General features: G+C 35.5%; 1 protein-coding gene across 7 annotated transcripts in view; it reads right to left on the bottom strand.

Annotated features, from left to right (window-relative positions):
* Nucleotides 1–24,222, bottom strand: part of NALCN (sodium leak channel, non-selective) — a 223,297-nt gene that overhangs the window by 179,029 nt on the left and 20,046 nt on the right. For all 7 annotated transcript variants that reach the window (XM_051780569.1, XM_051780575.1, XM_051780576.1 and 4 more), the window contains exons 4-7: nucleotides 21,396–21,479; nucleotides 19,683–19,822; nucleotides 18,730–18,858; nucleotides 4,311–4,465 (exon numbers count right to left, since the gene is read on the bottom strand). In XM_051780569.1, coding sequence (XP_051636529.1) covers nucleotides 4,311–4,465; nucleotides 18,730–18,858; nucleotides 19,683–19,822; nucleotides 21,396–21,479 — 508 coding nt within the window. The remainder of the gene's footprint in view (nucleotides 1–4,310; nucleotides 4,466–18,729; nucleotides 18,859–19,682; nucleotides 19,823–21,395; nucleotides 21,480–24,222) is intronic.

Genomic DNA, 24,222 nt, shown 5'->3' with positions numbered 1-24,222 from the left:
TAAGGCTTACACTGGGTAAGAACAACACATACTTAAGAAGACAAGTTCTGTGTCAAACTGTTGGAAAGAGTACTTAGGTTTCTACTGAGTTCATGAGCAACTTTCTAAGAGAAAGCAGTAACTTCCTGTAGCTTCTCATCACCTGTAACCTGAAACAGCTGAAGTCAGTTTACTTAGATGGGCATCTTGTTCTTTCCTTACTATTTCTTCCTTCCATTTCAGAACTTCACAGAGAAAGGGATTTGAGATACTGGGACCTTAGCTAATTGGTTCCTGTTTCATTAATTCTTCAGTTTCACAAACACTTATGAGATAGACCTTTGTGCCTTTTGCTTATAACTTTTCCAGAGGTATTGCCAGACAGAACTGTCCCAGCTTTTAGTAACTTCGCTCTCTTTAAAATTACATTGATGAAGTTGGCAATACTAATTAGTGCTTATTTCATCCTACATGCAATCTAGAAATATGTACACTGAAGAACAGAGGCATTAGCTGTTGTGGCCCATGTTTGAAAAATTATCTTCACAAACATCAGGTGTAAGTCTCAATATATTAATATATATTAAAGGGTACAGGCCCTGGAGAACATATGGAGAACCGGAGAACAAATCTTATTCTATCAATGCTGTACAAATGCAGAATGGAGGCAGGTTTTGTAAAGAGAGAGGAAACACTTGATGGCCTACATCTTGATTTTAAAAAGCTTTTAACATTGTCTCACCATGGCAACGTACAGGAATATGGCTAGGTGATGCTGCTCTGTGATGGGTGCAAAACCATTTCTTAGGTGTACTTATGAACAGCTATTAATGAAACTTTGTCAGAAGAGTAAGACTCATCAAAGAAGGTTCCAGAGTCTGATCTTGGTCTGTTTCTATTTATTTTTTCACTCTTGACCAGGTTGATAGAAAATAAATTACACTCATCTAATTTCAGATACAAGTAAGTGGAAAGGCACAGAAAGTATTCAGGAGGAAAGAATTAAAATTACAGAAGATCTTGTAAATTGAAGAAATAGTCTGGAAAAACAAAAGAAAGTATGCTATTCAACAGAGACAAATGTACATTTAAAAAGAAATAAGTAAACAAATAAAGGATGGGAAACAGCCATGGCAGCTCTTTCAACAGGATGCAAGGGCTATAATAAATCACAAAAACATGAATCATCCACAGCATGTTGTTCTGAAAATGGAAAACATCTCACTGGGATGTAGAAACTGTAACAGAGCTTAAAAACACATAAAGTAATGGCTCTACTGGGGTATTCTGACAGTACTGCACTTCAACAAAGTGGTGAATCAGCCACAGAAGGTCTAGAGAAGGACAGTAAGAACAATTTAAGGTATAAAATATAACAGCAAAAGACTGAAGCATTTAGAGTGATATGGAGGCATAAGGAAAGATGCAAAAAAGCTATTTTTTTAAGGTTTTGTCTATGCCAATAGTGAATAAGGTGAGAAATTATGACCTTAAATTGCATAAAGAAGAAAGATTCAGGTTATCCTTTAGGAAAATCTTCCTAAGAGTACAGACAATGAATCAGCACAATAGGGTGCCTCGAAAGATTATGAAGCCTGCTTCTCATCAGAAGGGGATGGCCTAGATTGTCTTGACAAGATGAATTCAAGCCCCATTTATCAGTAGTCTATAACTATGTTCTTCCTTATGCAGTACATACATACTTGCATGGAAGCATACATAAAATAGATAAACAGAACACCTCAAAACTAAAAATAAAAAACTTGGGAAAGAAATAAATTTTATTTTTTTAAATAAGTATTAAAACTTACACTATTATCTTTCCAATTTCCATCCTTTTAAAGCCAAAGCCATTTATAAAAGTGGGAGCAGAGTATGGCTAAAATCAAGGTATTTTCCAAATATGAAACTACCTAAATGGCATAGCCCCCAGTATTAAAATCTCTATTAGCTTTTATCTGATTAGGACAACTTGGTTTTCACCCAGTAATAAAATTGTAAAAATCCCTCCTTTTTTCTTTATAGAGAAGAAAAATAACAGAAATTATCAAATTCAAATGTTCATGGCTTGTACTTATATGCTGCAAAATAAATATTACTAATTTTGCAATAGCGGCCAAACTGCTATCTTTTGTGTTTTGTGTAATGATAGATTTCAGGATCCAACAGGATAGGCTGTATCATAACCTCTTCAAGTAAAAATCAATGAATGTATACAATAAAACAGTATAGTTGCATAGAGAAGACTTCATTACTTACCTATTAATTACATACAAATGTGCATCACAAAATGGATATTTATAAAATATTGATAAACTCACTGGTTATAATCCTGTTTTATAACACTCCTGATTTGAGGAAGCGTATTTAACATTTTGTAGCAAACCCTGTGTCTTACCCAGTATTTTAAAGTTTAGTAATCAGCTTTCAATTGATATTCAATTTACTGCTGGCTACTGTACTGAAAGGTGCTATATCCTGTTTACCTATTTCTAGACAAAAACAATTTATCAGTGACAAGTCTTCTAGGTCTACTAGCAATCTCTGACCTTTAAAATGCAACACTCAAAAAGACATATTGATAAGTGTGACTGTGACTCAGGAGACCAAATCTTCAGTCCTGTTTTTTTACCCAGCATCGCAGGCATGGACAAACTATTTCACCTGTCTTTGCCAACCTGCCTCCATCATTAAAAACATATTGGCCTCCTTTATTAAGCACTCTGGACCTCATTCAAATCATCTACCCATTTAAGCTTGTCTAAGGCATTGTAACTGCTTTTTGTGGGTGACTAGGTAGGCAGCTAGAATAACACCCTTCATTGCCACAAATAATTTCACATGTCAAGATAAGAAGGGTGATTTCAATCTGAGGCCTTATTCCACTGAGGATACATCTATCTTATGTTCCCCTGTCAAACCATCTTGAACTTGAGAACTCATGTGCAGATGGTTTTAGGCTCTACTGTGAACTCAGCCCATGTTCATCCAGGTATAACAATAACTCTGAAGGTTGACTGAGAGATCCAACAGGGTTATCCTTTGATATCTATTGAAGAAAAAATTTATATAAAATTTGATACTATCAATAGTGCTATTCAGCTAACAGTACTCGTACAACTGGTATGCTTCTGACTCCCAGAGGAAACAGAACAGTGCTTGGTTGAAATCAGGTTTTTCTCCCTTTCTCACAAGAAAAAAGAAAGGACACAAATGGCAGTTACTGTCCAGAAATTATTTGGTATCACAGAGTACTTCTTGTAGCAGGATTCTGAAACTATTTCTTGCAACTCTCTGGCTCATTCTGTATATTCAGCAACCTGGGAACCAACTGAAGTAATTTCAGCTGTAAAGGCTTTCAATACTCAAAAAACTATTCTGGAGTACAGTCATTCAGTCATTAAACCTTTTGACTACCTTCAAATTCAACTGGGGACAAGACAACAGTCTGGAGCACATGCCAGGAAAAGTGAAAAAAAAAAGCTTATCAAAGTCAAAGAGATGCATCAGAAGGACTGCAGCCTGTGTGTATGCTCTGTCATTTGAAGGGACTTCCCTATCTGTCCAGAAATAAAAATTTACAGTTGCAGGCTCCTACTGGACCTTTGTCTGTTAAATAAATGAGATAACCAAAATGTTCTGACAGAGTAACTGCATATTTTCCATTGGGATGTGGATCTTGCCACAGCTGCCCATGCTCTTGCCACCTTTCCTGATTTTTTGTTCTACACTCATTTCCCCATGGGGATATCATGACACATTGCATCTATCAGAGATCATACTCTCCTGGTGACTCTGCAGGGTTTTTCACAGAACACAAATTGCACCTGTATTGCAAAATCTTCCTGACTCTCAATCATTTTTCTGGGTGACGTTCTGACTAACACTGTCTGGATCAAGATTGGTACAGATACACATGATATCACTTTCTCACTCCTCTTCTTAGTAACAAGATGATTATCAAAGTAATTCTGGGTGTTTTTTTTTTCCCATAGGAATTATTACTAAAATCAGACAAACAGGATGAATTATATATTATATATATATATAATTATACAGAAATTAGTCATCACATTTGTATACTGGTGATAATCAACAGTTGACTCCTTATGAAGACATTGTTTTAAAGTTATTTAAATCCTGAGATCCCAGGCAAAATGTATCACAACTGCAAAGCAAACAGCAAGCTTCTCTTTCTGGCATGTGCTCTAGTTGAGCAGAATACTGACTGCACTCGATGTCTTTTCAGCACAAACATGAACTATTTGTTCTATTCATTTAAAAAACATTTTTAAATGGATACTGAAATTGATTTTACCAGTAAGACAGACCTATCTCATTAAAGCCACTGTAGCCCAGCTCTTGCCTGCTTAGTCCCAGATCTTCAAGGTCCATGCATTTAAATCCTGGTGGGCACTGGTAACCTTCTTCTAGCTCTCTGGAACAGTGGGTGTCTGGGATAGCTAAATTATTCCAGGTTACGTTTCTGTGAAAAATACAAAATTAAGGTGTTACATAAACTAAGACAATAGCAAAACTAAATATTTGAAAGCGAGAGGACTATAGTGAAAAGTACATCAGCTGTTATTTTTACTATCTGATGTTCTTTGGTATACGCTATTTTCATTAATTAAGGACTTATTGTAAAGGGCAAGCTAACACTCTCCTAAAACTTCAGCCTTATGTAGCGATAGTGCAAATACTAACAGCAGAAATTTCATACTAATGCCTAGAGACCCCATAAAAACAGAGACTCTCCAAGAAATGGAGGATTTGACATTCAGCTGTTCCAAATGCTCTTTAACGCAATTTGGACACTTAGTGTTTCAGGCTTCTTTGCAGATCCTGAGAGTGTGTTCAACTGCAGTCAATACTATGACTTTGACTTCCAAAGGCATTACCTGTGCTAGCTTTGACACTCCTTAAAAGGATCACTGTGGATGACTTGTCAGTCACCTGAATATTCAGATTGTAATTTGGTCAGGCCAGGTTTCCACCATGGATGGAGGGTCACAGGAAGGAAGTCAAACCATTACACGTGTAGTATCATTAGTATCTGTGACAGGCTCTGCTATGACTGAAACAGATCTGATTCCCTTTTAGACCAGTCCAGTAATGATTTGGTAGAATAGGTGAAAACATTTTAACTGGTTTGAATTGGTTCAAACTGATTTATGTTGGTGACTATAACATTGAAAAATAGAAAGATCATGAGACAAGGGCCAGTGCCTCAACACAATGTGTTGATCATTTTTTACTGTTGTCAGAGGTCGAGCATCACTTGTCTTCCCAGCTCCTCTGGCAGCTGTGGCTGAGCTGCTGGAGGCTCTGTCATGCTGGACCACAATGGGAGTTCAGGTAGGCCCAACACTAAGGGACATAGAAGCTAAAAGGAGAGGGAGGACAAGTTTGTTGCTCCCTGTTCTGTTAAATATGTGCCTGTGGCATGTACACATAAATACGGCTTATCTAAGTACTCCAAACTTTGGGAAGGAGAAGCTCAGGTAGTTGATTCCTCCTAATAATTTACAACACCCAGTTAATAATCACAATACATAGTACTTTGCCAAAACCAAACACTGATCGTCCTATTTCCTAAGTTGCAGTTTAGTGAAGAGGTAACTTTAGCAAACTGTTCCCATCCATCCTGAGCACGTCCCTGTTAGTGTCTGCAAAGCAACACAGCACAGAAGTGGGAAATATATGTACCTTAGGGCAAATATACTGAAAGACAATATATTAGCAGTAGTAAAAAATTACAGTATTTATACATTGAATTTAGAATTAAAAGAAAGTATTAGGTCATCTAATCAAACTTCATTTTGTTTCCCTTCTGTGAAACCTTATAGCTTGTATCTGTCTCCTAGGTGTGTATCTATTCTTGACTAGCTTGCAGAAAAACAATCATAAGCATGGAAACTTTTTTTTTAATAGCAAAAACTGTTTCACTGTTAAAAAATGTTCCTAATTTATCACCTTAATTTGTCCGTCTTCAACTGTTGGCTTCCTATTCTTGTTATACTTTTTTACACTAGACTGTACAGAACCTTAATTCCTAGTATTTTCTCTGTGTGAATCCACTGAAAAAAAATTAAGCACCTTTCAATATGCTTTTTAATAAACTAACATTATTGAGCTCTTTAGGTCTTTTACTGCAAAGTATGTTCTCCAGTGTTCTCATTTTCATGTTTTTCTGTTATTCTCTCAATTTTTCAAATATTAAAATAGGATCAAAACCATGTATGTAATATTAATCATAATTTGTATGAGTTCCATACATAAAGGAACATTAATTAATTTTTCTTTCTGTGTACAGTCTAGGAAAGCACTGGCTTTTTCTTGCCATGATGTTACTGGGACAAATATGAGAGCATACCTTGTTATATCCCCTCATCTCAAACTCTCATGTAGCATCTATATTCTATAATATTTCCATCCTCTATTTATTCCAGAGGCCATAGGCCGTAAGATTGGCTTTCAGTGATCCTACTGCTATAACTTTGCATTTGGCTGTATTAAAGCACATTTTGGTTTGTAGGATCAAGGTAACCAAATGATTCTGATAATTTGTCAGAGTGCCTTGTCCTTATCATTATTTATGTTTCTATCCTTATTCTTAATTTTGTACATGTTTCTCCCTCATTGATTCTGGTAGATCATGATAATCATTTCACTCACAAGTATTTTTTGACATATCAGTTAATCAATTTTCAGCCCATTTAGCTTGTGCTTTATTGATATTATATAGTGCAAACTTTTTAATCAGTCATGTTATTGAATGAATTGCTTTACAAAGTCTAAGCTAGGCAATTTTATTAGACAAATCTGTAACCTTATAAAAATCATGTTACTATGATGAGAATTATTTTCTCTAAAACCCTTCTTCCTTCCATTTATTATAACTTTCTTTACTCTTTACCAGTTAGACTTTTTATCAGCTCACTCTTTCTTTTGTCTTGGTTGATGTCAGGCTAACCAGTTTTGCTGCTTGTTCTTTCAAAATTAATGGCATACTAGCATTCTTCTGGAATTTCCCTGCTATTTCAAGATTTATTAAAAATTAATAGAAGAGATGCCCTCAGTTATTTGGGCCTGTTGATTTGAATAAAATTATCCCTAGCAGATGCTTTCTGATATTCTCCTCAATTACTAATTCTTGATTAGTGAAATCTGTGTTTGCCAAGCTAAAATGTAAAATATGGAATGTTGCCAAAGCTTAAGCTTTGTGTTTATACTGTTTGTAAAGCCATGAGTCCTGTAAGCATGCCCTATCTTATTTTTAATGTGACAAAAATAATTAATAGATATCAGAGACAATCTGTTACCAGAAAGGGTTGAAAGCTTTATAGTTGTAATTACAGATATAATTATGAAAAATGTTAAATATGGATGAAGTTTTCACACTCACAGTTTAAAAGATAAAACAGACTTTGTTGTTGGATTAAAAACAGAAAACTGGTTCTGTAAGTACAGTACATGATGACTTTAGACTTAAATTTGAATAAAAGTAAAACATAACATTTAAAAATGACCCTTGGAATGCTAAGATTATAAAATATCAGAGGAATATTGGTGCCTAAACAAATCTGTAATCCTTAAACTAGAAAAGTACTCTCTGAAATTTCTTCAACTGTCACGTTATTTTGGGTGACTGTTACTGGAGTCTCCAGAACCTGTAATGACTCCGGCAGCAGCATTGTCCTAAGCTGTAATCTCTTTCTGCACAAATTAGAAGATCTGTCAGTAGATCTTAACTGCAGTACTACTCTCGCTCACTGAAGTTAATGATTATATATGTGTCTGACTTCAGTGACAGAAGAGTTTGCTGACACTGAGTATACTTGGAAAACACTACACCCAATAATAATGATAAACTACTACTGCAAATTTTAGAAATACCAATATAACTGATTTATATGTTAATATTGTCCTTGTTAAGCTGAGGTCATAATGTGGTAATAATTATGAAAGTGATAAATAGAAAACTTCATTATAGAAACAAAGCTGTTGTAATTATTAAAGTACAATATCATTATTCTAACAATTGTGCAGGAGCAGCTGTTATTACTGTTAGGTCTGTAAAAAGAGCACTAGTGTAAGAAAGTGGTCTAGGAACCATCTGTTAATAGCAGTTGGACGTTCAGAGTTTCCCACTGGAGAAAATGGATTTGACTGGATCAGCACAGTAAGAATTAAGATATGGCTTTGGGAATAAGACACGTTTAAAAGGACAAATCAAAGGAAATTTGCCTAGGTGCTTAGATTCTTTTCATGGTCACTAAGCAACAAATAAACTTTAATCTTTCTCCATGTTTGTTTTTTTTTTTGCAAGGACTCAGATAAAAAACAAGCACTTTTCCATCTAGGCTTCCTATCTTTTAAGTTCTCAGAGTCTCTGAAAACAAGTGTAACTTGGAATAAAAAAGAAATATTTTAATATTTTTGACTACCTAATGCAGCTATATAGCAGTTGCCATCTGAGCTTCTAAGAGGATATATTCTAAAGAGAAAAGTTATACAAAACTTCCCTTCTGCATGATGTTACTGGTTATAGCAAGAACCTTAATTTCATATTTTCTGATTTTTATTGGTATAAAATTACAGCCATTAATTATGTTTATGCCATGTGTATCTTTTTTTTTTTTTTAATTCGGTAAATTCTTTAAATTCTTTAAGGAAAATCTTTACATTGGAATCCAATGTTCTGTGCTCTAAAACTGGCTGGTGGCATAGGGGGAAAGCAAACTAAGGTTGATGACTTGGATGGCAATAGGAAGTGTCATTGCTTTTTTTTTTAACTTAAAGGGCCTGTTATCCTTTAAGTTATCCACATGTAGGCATTTGGTGTTACTGATGTATTCATCCACATGTAGGCATTTGGTGTTACTAAGGTATTCAAGACACTCATGCAGGGCACAGGCTACCATGACGCATCCGAAAAGCACAAGCAATCTCTGTGAGGAAAATAAAATTCAGTTACAAGTCTTGGGTATTTGCATGGATTCAATTGCAGGAGGGAGCTTTAAATCTAGGATGTGAAGTGTTGGTGACTAAACATCTTATTCTGCATTTGATGTGAAAATCTGTTCTTTTGTATGATTAAGTGTTATGAGTAAGGTATTTGCAAAAAGAAGTTAGTATTTGCTACCCTAGCAATTAGCATTTGCTATATCAGATCTGTGACCTGGGAGATGCCGCTACCATTAATCTGTCAGTCTATACATATCTTGCACTTATATTTTGTTGCTTCAAATAATTCTCTACAGCATTGTTAAAATCAGGATGCTTGTGGCACAACTGACCTTACTTTCCCACTATGAATTCAGCTTGTAAATTACATCTCATTTCATAAAATACTGATATGATATGGAATTTAGAGCCTAAAATAAAAAAATTAACGGGCTATATTAATTGTCCAGAATGGTGCAGTGAAGTTGTTCCAGAGCAGTAGATCACTCTGGTTTTCAAAATGATGACAAATTAATAGATATAATTCACCTATATATGTAAGAGAGCAGTATACTAATATTCATGAGACAAATGGTCTAAAGTCAATGCAGAACCACAGTATCACTTCATCAGAAAACATTTACTGAGAGATCCTAGGCCAGAATCCATTTAATGTGAGCTTCAGGAACAAGTTATCTGCACCATGGAGCTCTCTGAGTTTATTTTAAGTTATTGCTAGATTCTCACTAGCTTGTTACTTTGCCCTTGTGTTTTGGCAATATGGCAAAGCAGAAGCATCTTTTAGAAACATGTAGAGAAATGGAAATTTTTTATCAAAATTGTATGTTCAGAGTAAGATGTCTAGCAGAAGAGGAAACTATTAATTCTTGATATCTTAAAGAGAAAACTCTTATCAGTCATCTGATCCAAACTTATTTCTGTATTACTACTTTCTATACAGCAGTGCCCATTTTGTGTTAAGGTTCTATCACTTTCTGAATTCATTACTTGACATTAAATCACAGTTATTGAGAGTAACCTTTAAAGTCTTCAGAACTGCATCATCTTTCTCTGTTCTCAAAGGTTTTTGTTATCCTTCATCATATGCTCGGTGTGATTTTGATGATGCAGGGTTCACAAGGTCCCCCAGGTCACTAATGAAAATGGATAGCACAGAACACAGTGCCAATTCCTCTGAGATCCTAGTTAATGTATTGCTCCCTGTTTCACTGCTGTATGGTTGCTACTTACTTGCTTCATGATCTACCAGCCATTTTTTGTGTCTGCTGTGGTATTTTTACCAACGCGGTAGCTCTTCAGTCAGCAGCTGTGCTGTGCAGTACCTGGTTTTGGTGCAAAGATAGACATAGGGTTCCCTTCAACTAATACAGAAAATCCTTCAGCTCCAGCTAAGTCATTTTTACTTGTTGACTTCTTTACCTAATCAGCCAACTGGAATAATTTTTTATTATCTTATCAATAAATATCTTAGTTTTTTATTTAATTTTCTGGATCTGAAAACTACATGAGTAGCTTGGTAATTTTGAATTGCTTTCTGGTGATATCTTAGAAAATTAACAGAATACCAGAAAAAAAAAAATCCCTTTTTTCCTCCTTTTCTATTTTCAGCAGAGAAATCAGGCTAACAGAAAACAAGAAGCTAGAAGCTATGTTGGGTAATTTGTCTCTTAAGTTGTCAAAAGCTCTCTTTGAAGAATTGCCTTAATAAGGAGAAGATACTAAAAGATTGTGCTCACATGGGCACATGATGGTTGAAAGACCAGTTTCGCAACAGATGCTGTGGAAAACAGCCACTTTACTGCCAAGACACATCAACTCAGGTTCTTCTTGTGGTGTACATATGTATGTATGTAGTCAGAATGTTCTTCAGGCAATTAAAAACATGTCAGAGTAACAGTCCTATGTCTTTTGCAACAATCTTGTTATTGAAGGATGTCTATCAAGTGATGTGGAGTCAATTATCTCCTTCTGGATCCTTTGCATTCCTTTGAAGAACTAATTTCTGAGCTTGTTTGCTGGGTTGATGCTGCACTCCATACTGCACTCTATACTCTGCGTAGAAATATTCAGTTGATCTACTGGGATGAATTGTTTCTTGTTCATAATTTTATCAAGGCACCCTACTGAGCAAGATGTTTAAGCACATTGCCTAATTGAACTTTTGAGATGCTTAAAATTAGTTATGTGCTGAATCCGCATCTCAGTACTTAATTGATGTTGAATATGGCCTATGAAGGAATAAAACAATTGAAATCATCTTATATTGAAAACATCTGGTGATATTCTACCCATTTCTAAATATCTAATATTTTCTAGTCCATGTGTACTAGTTTATGCTTATTTATTGTCTTGAGGCAGAACAAAATTAGCCCATAGTAACAGTGGCCCAAAAAAGGCCTGTATCTGTACAGGTACTATAAGCAGAGATTCTTCCTTTTTTGCCTAAATCATACTCAATGCATGTAAGAGTTTTTTTTTTCTTCAAGAGGAGGTTAAATAAAAAAATAATCTACGTTTATATTAAGCACTTAAAATGAATGCTTTGCATTGTAGTGATTTAGGCAGCAATACTTTTAGTAATATACGCTCACACTGCTGGCCTCTTGGGATTTGAGGGTTTTTCTAATGCAAACCATAATGTGAAATTCATCAACTACCAGTAGCTGGGGATCTGAATCTGCTTGAGTCAATGTATTAATTTTAATTTCTAAAAATACTTGTAAAATACTGTCTTATGATAATCCTATATATTATAATGGCTTTTGGATGGCAGTATCATAAATCTAACATAAAGCATACAACTGGGTACGAATTAACATATTCTACCATAAAGTAATTAGGGTGCCCAGATTAATTTTTAAATCCTTGAGTTATATGTGCTAAGCATGTTTACAAAAAGTGGAATGAGTACGTGTATGCTTGTGTATCTGTCTATCTTTTCAGTTACACACACAGCTAAATTTGAGGGTGTTCTTTAAAACTTCATCTGGAATTGTACAAGTCTGTGTGTGCATCCATGTAGATATGTATGTCTCTCTGGTAATCATAAAGAAATGACTACAGGATAGGTGCACCTATAGTTATTTCTCGGCACTTATGATTGTCTAGGAAAAATTTTGTAGGAAGCTTTGGTTTCACACTGACAGATTTCAATTAATGTCTTGCTATCCCATGCAGTGCATGAAAGCAATAAAAATAAAGTAATGAAAGCTTCTGTTCACCCAACTTAGTCGTCAAATGCATCTGTGAGTTAGATTAAAAGAAGAGGACTTTCAGAAGAAAAGTAAGATACTAATTATACTAAAGGGCAGACTAAAGAGTTTCACCTTTTCTGTGGACAAGCAAGATTAATTAAAATGATGAATTTTAAGACATTCATTGAAGCCTTGGGATAATGGGGTGAATAGTACAAGATTTTATGTGTAACTTTCAGCAATTCATTTTGGGTGTTTTTATATCAAAAGTCTGTGCTGTAAGCAGGAAGTCAGAATCACCCTGAACATGAATTGAAAATATTATTGACTGCTTTTTTTCTCAGACCAGAACTCACCATGATTAGCTTTTCAAGTCTGATTTGAAATTGCCCTAGGACTGGTCCAAAATAAGGATTTTCATTTGCTGGTTGAGAGAATACAAGCGAGAAGAAAAGCAGGTGTTTCTTATTATTGTATGCCCATTCAGCAGAGTTGGAGCTATGCCTTAGTTCAAACTTTCTTCTCTTTGGTTTACCCAGCAGACCCATGAGGCAGTAATTCTGAGTAAAGTTTGATATGATTTTGACTGTAGCATTTTTTCATTTCATATGTGACCTAAGTTAGAGTCTAAAAAATGTGCCTTTGATGTTCCATCTCTTGCTACTCACCACACAGTATCTCTGAAAAGATTCAAATTAAATCACTGACCCTATCTCACACTTCCGGATGCAAAAATTCAAAGCTCCAGCTCCTCTTAGTTGAATCTTTAGAGGGAACTGCACAGTAAAAGACTGCAGGTCTGATGTCCTGACTTATCCCGCCTCATTTTAAGTAATGAAGACAGAGAGAGAGAAATACATCCCCCGAGTTCAGAGGTTGGTGGGTTCAGCCACACTCCTGAAGCACCTTTTTCTCTCTGATAGCCAGAGAGGAAATTCAAGGCATTTAGGTTTCTAACACAGGTTTGCTGACATCAAAATCAGATGATACTCTGCTCATGGCAGATCGCTTCTGTTAAGCAAAGCCAATGCTGTCATTGTCCAAATGAAAACAGGGTGGTTGCAGCTAATTAACAATTTTGACAAGCTATTGCTTTGATAACTAGTTACTGGCATTAGGGGAAATTAAATTCCCATCACTCATTTATTACCAGTCAAAGTAACAAAGTCACTGAAGTTGATCACAAAAAAATGAGTGAAAGAAGAAATCTTTCCTACAGACAGCCGTCTTCATTAGCTGTCCGGCTTCCTCTTGCACTATAAAGAAGAGTAGTTTTCTTTCTTCCTTTATATTTAAGAAAGCAAACAATACCCAATCACCCATTTGGCAAATTTGCTGGAGATCACTCTTAGAATTCTGTTTTTCTAGTGATTTTTGTCTTTCTCTCAATTTTATGATATATCGGAGGATATTCTGACTTCTGGCATCCTGGCCTCCTGCATGTTTCCTGTAGAAAGCTCAATACTCATCAATAATTCTGTACAGCAATTATAAGATAAGAATCTTGTGGCTAAATATAAAACTTTCCTTATGGCAAAGAAGAGATTAGGTAGTTATGTTCTTCAAATTCTTGTATGTATAGTGAGCCAACTTCACAATAATCTATAAAATCCACTGCAGATTACTCAAAAGGATCTATTCTCAAAAAAATCCCACAAAGGTTGACAGGCTGAGCAGAAGTTCAATAAATTTGATTTCTGCATTGGGACAGAGAATTGTGTGAACCCAAATGGCTCCAAATCTTAATACGAACAAGTACATGTCATTACTGAGCCATCGGGAGCTGAGGTAATTGGGTTCTCATCACTCTATCCTGGACTGTTGTTAAAAGGTCACCTTTTTGTTTAAAATGCATTTGGATAAACAAAACACTGTGAAGTCTGTGCTAAATTAATCAATAGTGTAATTACTTTGGACAGCTATCTGTATAAAAGTTCTAATAAAAAATAGTATTTCTGCTCAGAAATCACGTGCCCTCTGAAAGTTTCGAGAGTCTCACTCCTGAAGACTGCTTCCCAACACAGGCCACCAACATAGGCCACCACCTCAACATTCTTTCCACCCTTTTGACTGAATCCCATTTAAAATGAATTACTTTCCTTTTTGACTGGTGCTTTATTTTAATTGTTTTTGGTTGGGGTTTAAACAACATCAGGCCTCAAAAAATAAGATTTTTTTCCATTTCTCTTCTTCCTGAGGAGTTTATAGTAGACATGTATTACCAGTAAGAGAGATTGTGAATAAATCCCAAAGACAATATTAAAGTGGTGCTGGTTGTTGAACTAAAATCAATAAATTAATGTGCTCTGCTAATGAAGTCCTGTTATGTTGATTTTTCAAGCTTGGTCTTTGATTCCTTCTCTTTCTCAGAAACCTGATTACTAATGCTTATTTTCCCATGGCTGGTGTAAGACAGTATTACAAATTCCTTTTGTTCTTTTTAATCGTATTTATTTCCTCTACTAGATATTGTGGTGAGCTTTCAGCTCCAATCTTTGAAGCTATTTTCTGACATTTTCGGGGCCTATCCGTAGACAGATGGAAAGATCACCAAGAACTTCTTAGCTCTTTCTATTACACAGTAATTATTTTTCTTATCTGTTTTCCTGGGCATCTCCTACTTTAAACAAGAAACCTTAAAAAAGAAGGATTTTAAATTGACTGCCATGGTGACGAGGCAGACCAGTCTACAGAAATATTCAGCCTATACACCACTGAAAATGTTAAAAAAAAAAGGATCTAAAGAATAACTTTGGGAAAAGAAATAGGTAAGTACCACAATTTATGGTTGTTAGCCATATTAGCCTTTCTCTTTTGATGAGGCTTCCTTTCCCTTAGCTCCATGCAGACTGAGATAATATAAATATAAACTATATTTAATATAATCTAAATATATTATATTAGATAATATATAATAAATATAAACTAATCATGCGGTTTGGAAGCATTATTGTGTAATCAAACATATCTTAGGAATAAAAAATACAGAAAACATTCAGTAGCTAGCATGTGAGGATATATAAAATATTCTAACAACCACAGGAAGGGTTTGGAAAGATTTTCTCTCTCCTCTCCTTGTGGAAATACATTGTATGTACTAGAGGTGACCAAGACTAAATTACAGTAGCTTTGGAAACACAACTTTTTTCACTTTATTTTGTTTGACTCTTTGAATTTAATCTCAGATATAACAAAAAAACCTATCAAACTGCTTATAACGTATGGATTTATCAAGATAATTGGATTACATATAGATTACATTCCAACCATACAGTGTGTCTTTCATGCAACTAAAGAAGATCCGTTCAAAGGAAATTCATGTAATATACCACTTATTGACAGAAAAAAGATATATTACTCAGGGAAATCATCAGGGAAAAGTTATTACTGCATAGCTGAAAAAAGATAAGTCATAATCATGAGGGAATAAAGAATAATAAAATTGTCTCGGAAGAAGACAATATTCCTTATAGGGAAGACTATTGTGAGAATAAAGGAAAAAAGGACTTATCATCAAACAACAACAATAAACTTTTCAGCCTTTGGAAGGAAGTCAGATTCTGTTGGTTTCTCAGACAGAATGAAAACTCAGACTGCAGTTAGCTCACTTCAGTATTTCTGTTTGTCAGAGTTAACATCATAAAATGACTGAGGAGGTGGAGAGACAGGAGGTCAGGCAGTGTGGGCATCAAGAGAGATGGAAAGATAAAAGAACTTGCAGCAGTCAAAGAGGCAACGCTTGTCTGGTGAGGATACCATGTCCTTTCAAATAAAAAAGAATGGCAAGATTTTAAGATACCATTTTCAAAAGGCATTTGCCTCCTTCATAATAATAATTTATAAGGCAGTAAACTTAAAAAGAGTGATTTCTAAAATGTCACAAATAGATGAAGCCTTGACCGCAAAAATAAGATTTCACCCTTGTTGCCTGACATAGAATTCTGCATAATACCAGGAAAATCACCTAAAATTAAACTTCTCACAGGTGGTTGCTAATTAGATGGTTTTCATTTTCTAATCTTGACTTGGGAGCCTGGAATCTGGTTTGCCGAAAATTTACAGCTGTGGCTCATTAAAGACTGAAGTTATTTAAGGACAAGTACAGCCAACTTTGGCGACTCTCCACTGCCTGGAACAGAGCCACGTGAGACAGACAGACTGACAGACCAATTCAACCTCTAAGAGGAATGTTTAATCCTCATTATAAGTTGAGAAACTGAACCTCAAAGACAAAAGTAAAACTTGGCTAAGCAATTTTCATGCTTTTGTGCTCTATTACATCCCAGCTAATAAACTAGCTCTGGAAAGGTCAGCCCTGACCTACATGAAGAAGGCACATGCCAACTCCGCTCTGACCTTCTGCACTGCACTCCTCAAAAATTAAACACAGAAGAGATAGGGGCAAGTGTTTCTGGGGGTGTAATGATGAATGTTACAGACAAGAAGAGGAAATCAGTATTTTCAGAGTAGGAATGAGCAGTATGCCAAGACTAAGGTAAAAATCCACATATCAAGCAACAAAGAAAAAAAGTATATTGTTCTTTGTATGAGCACCATTCATCAGAATAAATGGGGGAACATTTCCAGGGGAAAAAAAGTGGTGTCAATGTAACTGTAGTCCTCATACACAATCATGGGAGCCATTTTAAGTTATAAATCTGGTTCCCAGCTACCTAAAAAAGTAACTTAAATTAGATTTCTAATTTTTAAACAGCTAAAAATATATAAACTTGATGAAACTGAAAGGAAAAGGAGTTTGGGGTACATGGTCAACCTCAAGTCTATAATTCCCTTGATCCTGCACACTTGAATTTTTGAACATTAACCCCACCTAGGCAGATTTTAAATATTTTATGCACTGGATATTTGTAGCTTTTAACCTTTTCCTGTAATTCAGACCTTCAACAACCTAAAATTTAGGGGGTTTCTGTATTTATTTTTTTTTTTTAATAATGCCATATTCAGAGAACAACTCAACACATGCAGAGAAAGCAGCCAAAACTTAATGGAAAGCCTTAAAGTTATAAATTTAAATTTCCATATTGCAAACATTATTATGTCCCATTTCATCTTTTTCTGCTGATTTCAAGGAAAAGCTGTATTCACCCACACAAGCAATTATATGATGCCTGATCTTTCTTGTGTTGTCTATGTCACTTCTTGTTTTTCCAAATAACATTCTGTAAATTGCAGAATTACATACCTTCTTATTAACACAAACGAATTTTTCACAAAGAACTTTTTTCTCATGTCTATGCGAAATGGCAAAAAAAATATGTTCTATAAAGATTTTTCCTTATAAAAAGAGTTAGAATAAAAGAATAAATGTGCAGTCGAGGTGAAGATCAGCTCCACATTTTACTATGTTATTGATTAAATAAGAAAATATCTCAAAATTATTTTTTTTCATCTAACAAAGTACCATAAAATATCTAGCATATTCTCAAATAATTCTGCACTCTTTTTTTGAATCTGCCACTTTTAATGCTCTCATTTTATATTTGATAGTTTTTAGGCCCTAGTTTAGAAAAATCTTTAATACAGAGTTTTGCGATCATGAGACCTACTGAGCTCAGTAGCAGACTAAGTGGTGTTTTGCTTTCTTACCATGCTTACTTTGTTTATTTTATGTTCTGACAACTTCAATACAGGAATAAAAGGATCCCATTTTGACTAAAACAAAGACCACAACCCCAGAGCTAATGTTTCACTATCCAAAGAAACAGGGACAAAACAAATAGATGTAAAAGACTCTCACAATGTAACGGTACTCAAGGACACAGTTAAGTCTTCAATTCAACAGGACATGTAAGCATATTATCTGTGATTTTATCAGTCATCCCAGTGACAAGAGGCTCTATTGTACTTCAAGGTGATTAAGTATATATTGAATCAAAATGTGATGCATACTCGATTACCAGTGTAAAATATATATCATAAGTATTTTGCAGAAGCTGGACAAAAAGGGTCTTTAAATCCGAGCATCAGATCCCAGCAAACTATTAATCCAGAAAGGGCCTGAGATACTGGAACAGGTTGACCAGAGAGGTTGTAGATGGCCCATCCCTGGAAACATTCAAGGTCAGGTTGGCTCTGAGCAACGTGATCTAGTTGAAGATGTCCCTGCTCATTGCAGGGGGGCCCTTCCAACCCAAACTGTTCTGTGATTCTATGGTTCCAGGGGTGGTTCTGCCCCATTCTTTAGGTCTGGTCCCTTATCAAGACATTCTAGGAAAAGATAGAAGAGCGCAAATCCTGATGAATCGTCAGTGACCCAGAGCAGCCACAAATGGCAATGCTCCTCTTAAAGTATCCTCTGCTCTCCTGCTCTCTCACATCCCTGTCCCACACCACATACAGTCACTCACTCTCTAACTCAGACTGCAGCCAAATGACACAATTTGTAACCTCTCTGTCATAGTTAAAATTTGTATTTTTCATAATTCCTAACATTTTTGTTTCCCCAATTTACCTTAATGTATTTTGGTGGATTGCTTTTAATCCATTAAGTTCATTTTACATCTGCTGATGCTACTACAATTATACATATATAAGGAAAGAACAGGCCCTGCACAGGTTAACTCACCCTGGTTGCGTGTCGTCGGTCACACAATGGTATGTAAAAGTTCCAAACATTTGCACTCCCAGGATCCCATATAGGAGAAGAAAGAACAGGAGAAAAATTGAAACGCTCCAGATTTGCTCTCCAGAACGCCTGGCAAAAAGACAAACAGGACTCTGAATGCACAGGCAATGTGAAGCCTCCTCTGAAAATCTCTAGAATAGAAAATATGCTCATACAAAGAAAGTAGTATTTCATCCTGCAGAAATATTGTCCTTAAAACTGTACTTTTACTCTGCACAAAAAGAAAAGGGGGATATGATTTTTTCTAAATCCCTAAGTTAGGGTAATTAAACCAGCTGTAAGCTGTAAAGGGTGGAACAAAAATTCCCAAATAAATTGTATAAAGTCTAGCTTTTGTAAAATAGTATCTAATGACTTATACAGACAAGATATGGTGATGAATAAAGTTGATACTGAATAAAGACCAAAAAACTCACTCACATTACCATTATACTTTTTGCCATGACATGCTCTACCAAGCATAATTATGTGTGTTTGCTTGCAAATAGGCATCTCTGGATGCACACCAATACATGTACACTTGTAACTGTAATGGTTAGGGTCTGGGCTCATGTACTTTTATTTACAAATATTACCCTAGTAAGGGTATTCACACTGATTATTAAATGGGGATATTAATGGAACAGAATTTACTGCCATTGGTTGCAAATTGCTGGCTACAGTTATTAGCAAAGTGCTTTAAAATGAGTTTAAATATTTGAAAGTTTTGATCATTTTCTATAAAACTTCATTATTCCTTAAATATGGAAAATAGCAAGAATTTTTGGCCAGAACTAAAACTCAGGAGGAAAATGCCCATTAAGCATGAAGGGTCGTTGATTTACTGCATAGTGAGTCTTCTAACCCAACACTGAAATATTCTCTATTATCTGAAGAATAATAGCCTTACTTACTTCAAAATATTTGTTATCCTAGTTCTTGGCAGCTCAAAACGAAAATATATCCGGAATGCTCGAATCATAATGAGCGGTCGTGGAATCCGTAGCATGCCCCAAGGTGACATCTGGTCAACTATTTCAGCAATTTCAAACACCTACAAAGAAAAGATTCAGTACTTTGTCTTGATGACTCTCTCCTATGCCTGTGTTCATTTATAGAACTTTTAAAAGTATGAATACTACACATTTTTTATTTTAATTTTCAATGTTCTCTTGGTTTATTTTATGGTTCATTTTAATTACATTTTTAAAAAATAAAAGTCTTTGTAAATACTTTAATCCATTTCTAAGTTATCCTAATGAGCTTCCAAAAATATACTCTGCCCATGCTCATAATGCTTCAGTCTCAAACAACTCAAGAAGACTCTGCAAGCTTGTGTTAGCTGCATATTTCTGTGCTAGTCCTACCCCATAGGTTTCCCACAACCTTGTTAGAAGTGATTAATATTTATTTCCAAATATGAAAATCAGTATCTGTTAATGTTGCACAGCACTAAGGTTTTTACTATGATATAAAAATACATATACACAGATTGCCTTATGAGTTGCAACATGCTTATAAATTCCCCATTTAATTCCAAGTGCATGACAAAACTGTGCATCTTTTTCTCCTAGACTCTACTTATGACACAAATTTCAGCCAAGACACAGAATGGGGAACCATTTCCTCAATACATTGATAAGTTATGCACTCCATAAAGAGTATTTAGCTAAACGATTGGGTGAAAATGTCTTGTTTTAATCCTTTTCTATCACTCTCTTAAAGTAACTACTTGATTTAATGTTTACTCAAAGTACTAAGAAAAGGGAAGGGGAACCTGGACACACATAAACTGGGTAATCTACAGTGCTTATCTGTAATGATCAACCTTCATTCTATAAGATGTACCACCAAAGTCTGCCCTGTGTAAAAAGCAGAAAATAATGTGTCTGAAATTTGCCAGAAATGAATACGTGCCTAACAGCAATCACTACAGAACTTTTACAATCCTTACACTATTGCAGGTCAAACGTCAGTCTTCAACCTGTTCTTACCCAAAAAACTGCCTATGGTTAAGGACTGATTGATATGCAGGACACCTTTACCTTAACACTGTACTTTTTTGCAACATGTCCAGGTTCCCTTCTTTATAAAAATTTATCAAACTATTTCCAAATATGGATTTTTTTCCCACTGTGCTTTAGCTTGAATCTTGGAAAATGTTTTGTTAGCTGTGAGCAATCAATCTTACATGAAACCACTCCACTCACCATATCAATACACCTGCAGCATGGGAAACATTTACCATTGGAATCATTCTCCCCTTAGGTGCCTAAGCTAGTCACCATGGCATCCTACTAGACTCAGTGGAAGGAAATGAGCACAACTGTCATATGGAGTAAGGGATAAATGGCTCTCTGAAGATCCTTCTTTCTCCTTTTGACCATGCAGAGAGTTTATGGTAACAAGCTTCAGATTTAATAAGAAAAATTAAACAAGATAAATTCTGCTACTAATGCAGATATGCTGCAATGTGCAATTACAGAGCTATTGAATTCAGTACATTTTTTTAAAACAATTTGACCCAAGTACAACTGTACTTCCACAACTCACAATTTTTTGGTTGTGCCATATATTTTTCACAATTTAGGAACCATTCATTGAAAAAAAAGAAGTGAAATGATTACCTGTAAAACCAGTGACACCCAAAGACAAAAGACCATGAATCCATCAAACACACACCAACGATCCTTTACATAGGAGCTATCACCCTACATGAAAGAAAAGCTAAGAGGTTAATTGTTCTTTTACTGTCAGGATTTACAAATATCATAAACAAGAGTTCTTGGAAGAAGGACTTGTGGACTTTTAGAATGCTACTTTTGAAAGACTTCAAGACTAGTATCTGGATTAGAATATGCTGGAAACATATATACATATCTTCTGGGTGAATAAATGCCAGCTTCATTCTTGTGTGGTACTTCTGTCAGAGAGAACTTACAAATAAACCTACTATTTAGACTTTGATGTAAATCAAAAAACACACAAAAAATTAACACTGCACTTACTTTTCCATTGTTTTGCCCATTACAAAATACACAGGAAGGTAAGTGTAAAATGGTAGCAATATAGTATTGTGTTGTTCACTTACTTCAATACTGTTCAACAGCTTCAGTTAAATCAGTATCATTTTACATTAATTTTTTCATATTTTTTCAATCATTTTTCATGCTCTAGAGAAGTCTTGCTATCAGAAACACTTAACAGTAACCACTGAAACATCTGAACATGGTTTTGGTGACAGTCCAATCCAAAGATCACTCCTAAAAGGCAGCATGGAGAATTCAGCATCCAATTTCCTCTACACTACACAATTCTCAGTCTCTCTTCCAGTTTGCATGCTTCAATATCCTCATGTTTCACACCATTCCTGACATGCAACACAGGCCCTCCACTGCAAGCTGTAACGACACTTCTTTGCTGGGCTGCTAATGCCTGATACTTCAAACACCTACACTTATTAGGTAGATCACAGCTGAGTGTTAGTTTTGTGTACCACATGGAGCATAGAGGAAGTTGGGGTCCAAATGCATACAGATAGATGCAGCTTGTTGAAAGGGAGACTAGACAAAAATATATCTAAGGAAAGTAGATATCACAGTTTCATGCAAAAACATATGCAGAGACAATGACATCCCAGGGCACAAAATGACCTCTTCCAAATGATGTTTCTCACAACAGATTCAATATAGCCTTCCCTGCCTTATACACTCCCTCGTTTCTTTTCTGTTTAGAGATCTTACAGCTACAAAGTACAATCCACTTTTCAAAGGTATAATTGGGGAAAAAATTATTGTCATGTCTGAAGAATCTTGAAGACATTATTGGACTTTGTCCTTTTATGTGATTCCTGGCTTTATACACATTTTTCCTTATCCCAGTGATAGTTATTTCAGTATTTGTTTTTAAATGTCTCAGCATTTTCATTGATTCTGTAAGCACAGACAAGATGTTTTGTTTTAATCTAATGTTTTCAATGACATACACTATCCTAAAAATTATTTATCATTCCTTGCAGTAGGTGACAGCATGATATATTGTGTAAAGAGACAAACTATGTTTGGCTTAGTTTTTTTTTTAATTTATTTCAGTTGCAAAAATTCTTCAGGGCAGAAGTGAACACAGGATATCAAGAAAATACAGCAAGTGATTTTCAAGTCTGAAATAACGGACAGAGAACTTCAACACTATTTTCAAATGAGGATTTTCTAACACATAAGGAGGTTAAAGTTCTCAAATCAAGACTTAAGAGAAGGAAGACTGCAAATTAGGGAAGCAACAGAACAGGAACTTTTGCAACATTTTTACCTGTCCTTCCTAAAGAAAGTAGACTTAGTTCCTCAAGTAAACTCTAGGCTAATCAGTAACTGTTTGCTCAGGGCTGAGAGAATTCAGATGTTTAGTGGTTATATTCAGTAACCCTGAAGCAGATTCATGTTATTTCTCTGCAGAAATCAGCTACCCACACCCTAAATCTCTTACTCCTCTCTCATCCGCCATTCTCTCCTAGTGAATAAATCTCCAGTGAGATTTGTATCAACATGCAACTTGAGTCCTTCAATTGTGGCTCTGAACAAAAATGCTGATTGGTCTTTCTCTTGCTGAAGAATTCTTTGAAACTTACATTTCTTCTCTTAAGTACCTTTTGTCTAAAGCAAAAAGTCTTCCCTGAGTTGAGCCATACAGATCTGAGCAGGAACTTGTGCACGAGTTCTTGTATTCACACTCTTCTGAATAACCCATCAAGTTCTCACTGAAAGCCAAACCTTTTTTTAGAAACTGCTTTTTCTCTCCACAATAGCTGTGGTATAATTGAAACAGCTTTGCTGTTTTCTCCTTACAAAAGTAGATGTCATGACCCTTTCCAGTCTTCTCACCTGTTAAGCTGCTGCACCACTTCTCTCACTGTCACACCAGGCCAGTTTCCACCACTAAATCCTCCCAGTAAGAGAGGTTTTCAGTGAATTGACCACAGAAACTTAGGGCACCTGAATTACATCTGTAGAAACGACTCATTTTGGGGGAGGACCTGGCCCTTTCCACTTTGCATGTAGGGAGATCTGGGCTAAGTCCTTTTAATGTTATTTGTCTGGTAGCGGATGTGGTAGGGAATCTTTGATGCATTTTACTGTGTATGGCCTTATTAGATGTTAGTTGTTGTTGGAAGCATTTTTAAGGCAGGACTACATTCTAGTGTGCCTTAAAAATAAGTTTGAAATTGTAGCCTCGCAGAGGTGATGTGTGTTAAACACTGGTGTGCTTCATCCAGCAGTATTCTGTCCTCCCCCAGCTCCAGTGTTTATGGTGGATGCAATGGGTGGATTGGGAGCCAAATGATTCAAGGTGAAAGCTTTCACTTTGAAGCATCAAATATTGCCTGAAGATTGAACAGGGAGGTTTGACAGGCAAACAGTCTCATCTAACATGACAACAACTCAGATTTATAATTGACAT

Source organism: Manacus candei, unplaced genomic scaffold (genome assembly GCF_025592945.1).
Source record: "Manacus candei isolate 608988 ecotype Guabito, Panama unplaced genomic scaffold, ASM2559294v1 h1tg000014l, whole genome shotgun sequence".
Lineage (NCBI taxonomy): Eukaryota > Metazoa > Chordata > Aves > Passeriformes > Pipridae > Manacus > Manacus candei.
The sequence above is the reverse complement of the archived record's forward strand: the minus strand, read 5'-3'. Positions and strand labels throughout refer to the sequence as shown.